Source organism: Carex rostrata, chromosome 16 (genome assembly GCF_964058835.1).
Source record: "Carex rostrata chromosome 16, lpCarRost1.2, whole genome shotgun sequence".
Classification (NCBI taxonomy): domain Eukaryota; kingdom Viridiplantae; phylum Streptophyta; class Magnoliopsida; order Poales; family Cyperaceae; genus Carex; species Carex rostrata.
The window spans coordinates 2,047,645-2,058,979 of record NC_135933.1 but is presented as its reverse complement, the minus strand read 5'-3'; the positions used below and the strand labels follow the sequence as shown (position 1 = coordinate 2,058,979).

Genomic DNA, 11,335 nt, shown 5'->3' with positions numbered 1-11,335 from the left:
AAAAGTTCATGGAAATAGCAAAGCATAAATAATTTTCAAGAGAATACATCATTAAGGAGAAAAAAAAATGAATGAGTTATCATCAACTTGAGGGATTTTTTCAAAAATGAATGAGTTATCATCAATTTATTAATTTTAGCATGATTGATGTATATATTTTTTTGTAGTGTTAGGGGGTATTGTTATTTTTATAAGTAATCATGTCATTTTCTTTAGTTTACTTTGTGAAAATAATGATAAAATTCGTCAAAACATTTTTTAAGTAGATTATCAATAAAAGTTAATTTGTGGAGCTGAATGGATAAATCAATATACCAAGTTGATAGATTTTCAATAATCTCTTTAATTTTCGTAATATCTTTAGAATTCTTGGATATGACGAGATACAAATAACAAATGAGACATAATATTGATTTATTTTGTATTAACTTTTAATGAAAGAAAATCATATAATAATGTATGAAAGAGAAGCACCTTTAAACATAATAATTACTTTAAATATAATTATTAATGAAAGAAATTCTATAATAATTTATGGAAGAGAAGCAGTTTTAAAAGAAAATAAATGAAGAATAAAAATGACTATATATATTAAAATATTTAGATAAGTTACATTAATAAAAAATAAAAAAAGGTTAACAGTTTTAATATCATGACCCAATTTAATTCTAGTTAAAATGCAGTATTGTATAAAAGCAGATTGTACTTGATAGATAGATAAAATGACCAACATTGATTGGGTGTTTGAAATTTTGTGAATAGTTGACATTCTCAATATATATATGTAGTTAAATATGTACAGGTATTCGTGATATCTAAAAAAAAATAAAATAAAGTGTTTATCTACATTAGAATAGAATATATGTGACAAAATTAATAGTAAGAGCTGAGTACATGCTTTGTTGGCGACACTGCGACAATCTCTTTAGATAGAGATCATAAATATATAATAATGAACAATAATTTTCAATTTAATATTTATATTCTAAAATAAGTAAATTTGATAAGTAAAAGATTTAGATACTTATTTCATATTCAAGTTATATTATAATTTTATTATTGTATACAACAACAATTAATCACAGTGGGTCCGTGAAAGAACACATATATTCATAATTAATTATTCAATGTGAGGTTCATATTTATGTATGATAAATCAATTCTGAGATCTTTTGTATTAATTCATACTTATGAAGGTCATCAAACAAATTGAAAATCTCATACCTTTCATTTGGAAAAGCATCACCCAACCGTTCAAGTTTTTTTATGCACGAATCTCAACAAAAAAATTAACGGTTGGATGAAAAAGCAGGAATTTCATTCCATCAAACACACATAATACGTTATAAATGCATTATTGAAGAATTATATTCATAATTCTCAATCTATATGTTTGATTTTTGAAAAAATAATAATAATAATAATAATGAACGTGTCAAGAACATATATATAGGTTATATTTTAAGTTTTACCAAAATTGATTTTGTCTTAAAAGATGTGATCTATCTATTTTCACATATATTAGCTTAATTACTTAGTTTTTATTTACAAACTAATTATTTAAAGAAAAAATAATGATTTTTATAATTTGATTTACAAAAGACATAGCGATGCAATTAAATTAAAATTACAATTATATAGTTATTGAGAAAATAACTGGAAAGTCCAATTAACACTGAATAAATGATAAATTTACTAAGCTCCATCAAAACAAAAACAAAAAAGACCCCACTTTAATAAATGATAACTTGACTATGAATGAATCCAAGTCCATCTATCGATCTAACCAGAGCGGTGCTATAACCAAAAATAACGATAACCAATGAAAGGAACCACTTTTCCTTTTTAGCAATTAGCAATATATATATATATATATATATATATATATATATATATGATACCATGAAATAGGCAACCATGTGCTCTTGTGAGGTATTGGCATAATGGCATGGAGATTGGAGAGTACAATTAACATTTTACATGGTTACTACTTGCTACCACTTGCAATGCTTTGCATCTTGTACCACTTGCAATGATTTGTACCAGACAAAGTTTCCTGTTTGAGCCCATATTTTGATTCCTTTGTAGTGTACCCAAATTGTTGGAGACATTTAACACAAACAGAGTTGGTGTTAATTAATAGAGTCATGGTCTTCGGGAACAAAATTCCAAAAGATGCTCTGGTCCACTTCTATTGGTGGAATTCATGACGGAATCATACACGGAATCATATTTTTCATTTTTTTTCTTTCTTTTAGCAGGCGCTGAGCTGAGCTGATTCTCTTTCTCTTAATAGTGACACATGACAAGGCAACCAAACGAACAATATTAATTTTTCATTTTCTTTTAGCAGAGAGATGTCACCATGAAAGTGATGTCTTGATTGTGCTTGGAGGCAGTTCGTGTCTCCAATTTTCATATTCTTAATTAACAATGAGATATCTAAAGTAAAAAATAATAAAATTTAATTGTATGCAATTGTCAGAGCTAGCTGTATCGTTTATTTAACATGCATTGGAAGTTTTTGAACAGTTCAGTTTTATTTATGTGATAATTAAGAGATCGGTATAGTATCAATTGATGTGGATTGTGGATGAAACAAATGAAGCATTATTTACAACATTTTACATGTATTTAAAAAAAAAAAAAAAAAAATCAGATTCAACTGTTTATCTTGTTATTTAAATGTGTAAAAAATTTCATATGAAAAATTTAATAAATAGACCTGAAATAGAGATTAAAAAAAACGAAGCATTTAAATATTTCGGAAATATTTCTCCTTTCTTTTGTGAAAATAACAGGTAGGTTCATCGTCATCAAACTACATATATAAAAAATGATAAAAGTCTCAGTACAACTTCCGTACAAGTAACTCTATAATAAACTCAAATTTCAGAATATGAGCTAATATTTAATTAGTCTAAATCTCTTAATGGAGCTCCATTAAATAGGAAAAGGAGAAATAAAATCAGCACCATCCCATCAATGAACTCCTTGTTTTTTTTTTTTTTTTTTTTTTTTAATTTTAAATTTGGACCGAACATGTCACCCTCTTGCCAGTACAACCTCGGAAAAAGTCTACTTGAAAACACTTCTCTCAAAAAAAAAAAACTTTAAAACACAGATCAAAGACATCAAACAAGCTTTTGTTGTTATTATTATTATTCTAAAAAAGAAAATATTTTCTTCATGTAAAATCTCCAACTTTGTCACCTTCATAGTTCATTCATGTACAGAAACAGGTCAATGATTATTTGGTGCATCTTTCCATTTTTTTTTTTTAAATCCAATTGCAAGCTAACATACAACTTGTATTAATCAGTGATGTGACATTAATGGTTAATTTGTATTAATGAGCAATTTTAAATTCTGAACAATTAATAGCTAGCAAAGATCAAGCACCTGAGTGGTGGTGGATTCTAATTAATGCTTGCTTGTGGATTCAGTTCTTGAGTCTTTATGCGTTGGAAATTACCAAATCTCATTTAATGTATTAAAAAGATCCTTAAAAATTGAATGAAGATCCAAAATATTTTATATAAATATGTTATGTTGGATGTGCACAGAGGTGCTAGAAGAATGAAATAGAGAGGACTAAGAGTAAACATAAAGTAGTGATAAGAATAGCCTTAAAATTTTATTAACAAATAACTAATCAATTATACAACAATACTTAATATAAATGATAATTGATATATCTTCAATTTAATAAAGTTCAACAAAAACTATATTGAGGACTAGCCTTTGGTTTAGAAGAAAAGGCAATGTTATTTGTATAGAAGGTCGCCGGTTTGAAATTCGTATGAAGGAATTTTTTGTAGATGTTAAATAGTTAAGTGGTTTGACCTCCAATCTTCACTCAAAAAAACAAAAACTACATTAAAAAAATGAATTATATTAGCTAATTTTGTCAATAAAAATTGAAGGAAAAGAAATTTGCATTGGTATTAATTTGAATGTAGCTTTTGCTAACTTTAAGGAAAAAAATAAATTTAGTTTTATATACCTTTTTTAAAGAAAAAGTAAATCCAACATATTTTAGTTGTTATTTTTTTTAGAATTAAACATATATCTCTAGCTATAGAGAGACGAGGCTCGTGCCACTGCATTACTCACGTTCTATACTAAAGCATGTTAAATATCAATATTTTGTTCGAAATTGATTAATCTTAATCACAATAATCGTTATTTAAAGTGCTTAAAATGAGATTGAACATTATTCATCCATCGTAATTTCTTGTCTTGGACTTATTATTTTAGGATTCTAGATTTTATTCCTTAAAGATTTTAATTTTGCACCCGAGAAATTAGGGATTACCGAATTTTTTGAAATCAATGGAATTTCTTTCTTTCTAAATAATAGTAGAAAAAATAAAATAAGAAAATTAATAAAGCAATATATACATTCGTACATTATTTCATTATATATGTAGCTAGGTTATATTGAATTATTAATTAGATCAGCCATTCAAATTAAGTTCAAAAATGAAGATTTAGAATGAATGCACTAGCTAATTGATCATTGCTTCATCACAAAGCACCTTAACCACAAAGTATGATTTATAAATTAATAACAGAGTAGTAAGCTAGGAATCCACTTGCACTTTCATTTAATGAAAGATGGATCCAAATATCCAATATAGTTTATGTCCGAACCTTTTTCCCAGCAACATCAGCAATTCAGAATCACTATCATATATAGTATGAAGTACATATCAATACTTGTTAGGGTTGTAGTGATCAGTAGGCCATGCTAGATATTGTATTTTATTATGTTTCACCTCATCTTCATAATTCTAAGAAAATCTATATAAAGAATGTGGAAAAAAAATGACTAATGTCATGTATAATTCCACGGAGATAATTATCTCCGAATTCCGAGATTACTTATATTAATTACTATCGGTATTTTGAACACCCACACTGTTTTAAAATTATATCTGCAGTTTTAAAACGGATTCTTGTTTGATTTGAATGAATTGAAGTCTAAAAATCCTATTCTACATGCATTTCCATATGCTAGGGAAATATGTCAGTCAATACTGTACTAAATGGTTTTAAGATAGATATTTTATTTCCTTCCAAAATTTGGAGGCTAATTAGCTCGTTTCTTAATCTTATTTTCACATTCTAATTGTTTGGATTATCATCATTTATTTAAGTCTATTTAAGTCTCAATTTTTTTTTTTTTTTGAAAAAGTGAAATTCCACCTGTTTTATTACGAAACAATATAGTTTATACAAAAATTCATTTATTCTAAATTAGTGAAACATCAATCAACTAGTATCAGTAACCACAAAACAAAGTAGTATACCAAAAAATATAATCAAACTAACATCACTAAAATCGCTAATATCAATCATAATAGCAATCACATCAGTGGAAGAAGAGCTATTATCAGCTTAAAGACCAATCAAGAGATAATAAACTAGCTGCCTCATCAATGGCATCATACATGTCTCTATCATCTGACTCTCCTAAACCAAGAGAAGAGACCCCATCTAAAACCATATGGGAGCTGGTTCTGTCCTAAGAGTCTGTGTCCAATATCACTATCAGGGGACCTATCTGAGTCAGAGTAGAAATATCAAAAGACATAATCAATGACAATTTAAAATATGAATTATCTAAACGAGACTTACACCAATATGAAGTCAAAACAATAATAGAAGATGCTACATAACTAATAGATGACACTTGTGTATTTTGAAAATAAATTTTATTTCTGATCAACTAAACAATCCATAAAGTAGTTGCTCTAATTAACTCATGAATGATTGAATCTTTTAAAGGTATCCAATAATCAAAATTTTAAAGGTCAAATATTTGTGTGCAATTTAAAATAAAATTGTTATGGTTATCAATTTAAGATTACAAAGTAGAAATAAATAAACAAGTAACAAATAGGTGAAAAGAGATGAAAAGAGAAAAGAGAAATGAAATGAAAAGTACTGCCCAAGGGGAAGTCGTAAAACCACTGAGAGGAGTCCTGCCCAACTCAACTACCCGCAGAAATGAGATGAAAAGTATTTAATATTCCTTTCAACGGATGGAATCCTTTTCAAAATCCACCTTCAATAATTACATAGTTAATCACAAAAGAAAACATAATTACACAACTGTCTATAAAGTTGACTTTAATAAGGAATAAGAGATGGTTGGATTCCTCAAAGCTTGTGGACCCCAGGATGAGAGCGAAATATTCTAGCATTAAAAATTCCTGGCATGACACTAGAAGACAAAGAAAAAAATGGCCAAGGGCCAGGCCAAGATCCAATATAAGATTTTATATATTGGATAAGTTATTTAGAAAAATACATGTTGTCATTTTTTTAAAAAGAAAAAGAAAAATACAGACACTTTATTGATAAATATATACTGCATCAACAAGACAACAAGTAGGCTTACTGTAGCAACAAATATATATATTAGTTTTGATAAAGTTGTACTGAGACGGTAGCACAATGGTATAGAGTACGAATCGACTGTTATTTTTCTTTAAAAAACGGATTCTTATTTATTTTAATGTCCGGATCTCGATAAAAACAACGGTTGGATGAGAAAAAATAAGTTTATGTTTTGTTTTTCCAAAAGAATAACAGCAGCTTTTCTCGCCAATGATATAACCAAGTTTAGTTTAAAAAAACAACAGATTTTTATTTCTAATGCTGAATTTTTTTATATAAAAAGTGTATATACTAGGAAAGAAATTAAAGAATTATTTGTATGTAAATAAAAAAAAAAAAAGAAGGTGGCGGCTTATTTTGCTGTGAATCGGTTGGCAGTTGGAAACATTTCCCAAAAAAATATTATAGGGTCCCACACGCAAAAGTTTCCCGGGAAAATGCCAAAAGGTCCCTCTCTTCCCTCAGGATTCCAAGGATGCAAGTATTGAATGGAATATATGGTCTGGGTTCAGTAGAGCACCAGCTCAATTTCTTTTGTGGTTCAAGCGTCAAAATAAAAAACCACCACTAGCTCACAGGAAGGAAGAGAAGTCGGCTCATAGGAAAGGGGAAACAGGTGGTTTTCAATTTCTCCTTCGTTTTCTTTTTCTTTCAAAAAGAGAGTTATCAGGAAAAAGTGCTTGTGATTTAATTACAAGAGAGAGTTATCAGGACAAAGACAGAGCCTTCCAGGAAAGGGGGAATTTCTTCCACGAAAGGTAGTGCTCTCTCTCTTTGTTGTTACTATTGTTTACTGCCTCCTGTTCTCTTTTCTTTGAAGATATTTCTTTTGTTTTGTTAAAGTTATCTGAGAATATCAGGTATGATAATTTTTCACTTGTTTGTGTTTCTTTAAAGTATCAAGACTTCTCTCTTGAGATTGTAAATAAATCTTTGCAATTATGTGATCCTTTTCTCTGTTTTAATAATTTAAGGAGTTTGCGCATTTACATCAGAAGAAAATTAAGCCTATTAACAAAATTTTCTTTTTTCTTTTCATCCTTTAACACCAATCCTGATATTTTTAACTCTAATAAGCTATTAATGTTACTTTGTATCTGCTCTTCTTTTTGAATTCATGCCTCAATTTAAAAATTACAAGTACCACAAGAGCACACTCTTCAGCTGTAGTTTTTTTTATTGCCAATTTCTGTTAACTAATGAATTTGCAATCTCTCAAGCCTGCTTTGATAATTATTATGAGATAACAATCATTTTTGTCTCTTTTACCAGGCACAATTATCGCATAATTTCTGAGTTCTGAGCAATATGAGAAGAACCTAGAGAAAAAATTTCACATGGAAGATAGCCTCAATCCAGCTGGAATCTCAGTTGACTTCACTCTCTCAGGCGGTACATCCGATTTTGATCTATTAGACCAGCTTCTCTCAACAGATAATAATTGGTTAGATGCGTCAACTAGTATCCCCAATTCCACATCATTCTCCCCTCTCTGGCAATCCAACAACTCCCTAAAGGAGAGGGTTCAAGAAGCATTGAGTTTCATCAGAGAAGCACGAATTGAATCCAATTTCCTAGTACAGTTGTGGGTCCCAGTACAGAAAGGAAACAAACTGCTGCTGACAACCGGGGGCCAGCCATACGCTCTAAATGAAAACAGCGACAAATTAGTGAATTACAGAAATGTCTCGACGAATTATGAATTTTCAGCCGAGGTGGGTACTAGCCAGTCACTTGGTTTGCCGGGAAGGGTTTTTGTTGGGAGGCTGCCAGAGTGGACCCCAGATGTCAGCTTTTTTAGTAAATATGAGTATCCTCGAGTGATCTATGCACACAGATTTGATATGCACGGCTCTATAGCCCTTCCGGTGTTTGAACGAGACAGTGGCACATGTCTAGGTGTGGTGGAAGTGATCGTGACAGCACAAAAGACCAGTTTTGCCCCTGAGCTTGTCACAATTTGTAGTGCCCTACAGGTAATCAATGATATACTAGTAAACAAATTGCTTCTTTGTGTTTGATATTAATATTCTATGATTAGATTCATTGCCCATAAGATGACTAATTTATGTCATTGGGCACCTACCATGTGAAATCTACCCAAGCTAGATGTGAAATACAGTTGCTTCCCAGACATTAACAAAGCTAAGGAGCATATTATATACTATTTAAACTCCTTGTCATATAAAATTGATTGTCTAATTTTCTTCTTTTTAACATACTCTTAATTACAGGCAGTTGATCTCAGAACCTCTGAAGTTTCAGTTGCTTCCCTCTTAACAGTAAGCACATTAACAAATTAAAACAAAGATTTAAAACTCATATTTTTAAAGTACTTACTAAAGTATATATATATATATTTATACTTCCTCTCAGTTTAACAGCAACTCCTACCAAGCAGCTTTACCAGAAATACAGCATGTATTGACCACGGTATGCCACAAACACAATCTTCCGCTAGCACAAACATGGGTTCGATGTATCCAACAAGGAAAAAGGGGCACCCGTCACACAGATGAAAACTACCACCACTGTATCTCAACCGTTGATTCAGCTTGCTATATAAATGACCCATCAATCATGGCCTTCCATGTGGCATGCTCAGAGCACCACCTGGTAAGAGGCCAGGGCATGGCAGGAAAGGCATTTACAACAAACCAACCTTGTTTTGCTCCTGACATATCCTCTTTTAGTAAATATGATTATCCTTTATCTCACCATGCGAGGATGTTTAATTTAAAGGGAGTGGTGGCGATTAGGTTAAGGTGCACCCATACCGGTACAGCTGATTTTGTATTAGAATTTTTCCTACCATTTGATTGCGTAAAAATGGAAGACCAGAAGGTTTTGCTCAATTCTTTGTCTACCACAGTGCAAAAGGCTTGCCAGACATTACGTGTTGTAAAAGACAGTGAGATTGAGGAAGAAACTGTGTTGGAATTACGTGAATTAAATGTTCTGATCGACTCCGAAATTGGAGAAAGCAATCAACTAATGGATGAAGATAAAGAAGACTTGTCAAATGGTGCTGATTTAAATTTACAAGGTGAGGCGTCTAGAACAGAGAAGAAACGAACTAAGGCAGAGAAGACCATCAGCTTGTCAGTTCTGAGAAAATACTTTGCCGGTAGTTTGAAAGATGCTGCAAAAAGCCTTGGAGGTTAGTAGTAATATATTTACTTAAAAGATTAAAATCGTGATAAATTTGGGATTTTCATTTTTCAACTATTTCAGGAAAGAAATTTCCTCATTTATCTATAAGGATGCATTGCATTAATTTTACTATTCACTTCACATTTCCATCTTGATCAATTTACAACATGAGAGTGCTAATCAACCTAAATTACCATCATTGGCACAATTATCTTTTGCTAATATCAGGAGTCAAGTTCACTATTTGATCCTAAGCTTCTGATCATATAGACATTTTATCCAACTATTTGTCATCCAATACTATAAAATTGCTCAATCCTTTTATTTCCAAAATTTAACACATTTTTTTTCTCCTTTATTTTTACAGTTTGCCCTACAACTCTAAAGAGAATTTGTAGACAGCATGGCATAACCCGGTGGCCATCTCGGAAAATAAAAAAGGTGGACCACTCTCTAAAGAAGCTCCAACTGATCATAGACTCGGTCCACGGTGCAGATCCAGCCATCCAGCTCACCACCTTATACCAAGACCTAACAAAAGCCCCATCACCACAAAATAACTCACTGAAAGATAAGAAATCAGCCTCATCAGGCAGCAATAATTCTAGCTCAAGTGGGCCCTCTTCTAATGGCACAACAAAAGAAAATGCTTCTCCAGAGAAAACCATTGGAGCTGAACAAAAAGAAACCGCTGAAGCTGAACAGAGTACTCGAAATAAGTCACAAAGGAATGGAGAAGTATTGAGTAGAATAAAGGCAACTTATTGTTCAGAGAACATACGGCTCCGATTAGATCCAAATTGGGGTGTTAAGGAGTTAAAAGATGAGATTTGTAGCCGCTTTAATATAGAGAATAGTAATTCTGTGAATTTAAGGTACTTGGATGACGAGTCTGAATGGATTCTTTTAACTTGCGAGGCCGATTTGAAGGAGTGCGTACAGGTGTATAAATCATCTAAGGCTGCTACAATCAAAATCTGCGTTCAAACTTCAAGACAGTCATAATGTAGTAATTTCATTTTCAGGATGATTTTTTTTTTCTTTAAAGCTAATATTAGAATAGCATATTAATATTTGGTGTTAGAAAGATTTATTGGGGGATTGGAGCAAGATAATTGCGAAGGTTAGAGTAGAAAGGGGAACTGGGATCTATAAAATTTGGGAATTTACCAGAAAATTTTCTTCATATTTTCAATACAGTTCAGGTCTTCCGTGAATCTGTCGAAATGATGATTATTGCTTTAGAACTCAAGTAGAGAGTAGTTGGGTGGTAGAAAAGACACTTTTGTAATTTGTACTGTTAGATTTGGTACCTTTCAAGGGTTGTTCTTGTAAATTCGTACTAGTAAATTATAATTTTTGCTTGCATTCTTTTGTGCTGAATTTTCGGTTCCTTTGTATATTCCAGTTTCAAAATATTTGATTTGCGTGTAATGATACAGTTGTCATTCTCTTATCCAAACTAGACGATATTCAAGCTTATGTAAAAACAAAAAAGCATAGAAAAACAAAACATCAAGAAAATACGCTGTCAAAAGAAAGCAATACTAATGGTAGCATTCTCCGGACTATTAATTAATCAACCTAGCATAATAAATCTCGAAAGGACAAAGAATAAAAGAAAAATAGAGAAGGGAGATCGTATCGTACGCAATCTTACAAATTATGTTAAGTACAGAATCTAATTTGATTAGAGAATCAAGACTTTACAACAACAATCAAATATTTGAGTGGATTTGAGATAATCGGAGAGATACATGTTAATGCAAAAGAG

The 11,335-nt window shown here is 31.0% G+C and overlaps 1 protein-coding gene across 2 annotated transcripts; it reads left to right on the top strand.

Moving 5' to 3' along the window:
• The first annotated feature begins 6,926 nt into the window (after positions 1-6,926).
• On the top strand, positions 6,927-10,940 carry LOC144567863 (protein NLP1-like). Of its 2 annotated transcripts, none has more exons than XM_078318070.1 (5): positions 6,927-7,166; positions 7,681-8,384; positions 8,643-8,690; positions 8,785-9,568; positions 9,929-10,940. In XM_078318070.1, exons 2-5 carry the CDS (start codon positions 7,746-7,748, stop codon positions 10,564-10,566), a joined length of 2,109 nt encoding a protein of 702 aa, XP_078174196.1. In that variant the 5' UTR covers positions 6,927-7,166; positions 7,681-7,745; the 3' UTR covers positions 10,567-10,940. The 2 variants fall into 2 exon arrangements, with proteins under 2 accessions (XP_078174196.1, XP_078174197.1); XM_078318071.1 differs by lacking the exon at positions 6,927-7,166 and adding an exon at positions 7,200-7,268.
• The last annotated feature ends 395 nt before the right edge of the window (positions 10,941-11,335 follow it).

Bases quoted from the DNA above. Each gene is read 5' to 3' on its own strand.
- LOC144567863 (XM_078318070.1), top strand. From the start codon at position 7,746: ATGGAAGATAGCCTCAATCCAGCTGGAATCTCAGTTGACTTCACTCTC. The intron at 8,691-8,784 runs GTAAGCACATTA...ACTTCCTCTCAG, and splicing joins CAGTTGCTTCCCTCTTAACA to TTTAACAGCAACTCCTACCA. The intron at 9,569-9,928 runs GTTAGTAGTAAT...TTATTTTTACAG, and splicing joins TGCTGCAAAAAGCCTTGGAG to TTTGCCCTACAACTCTAAAG.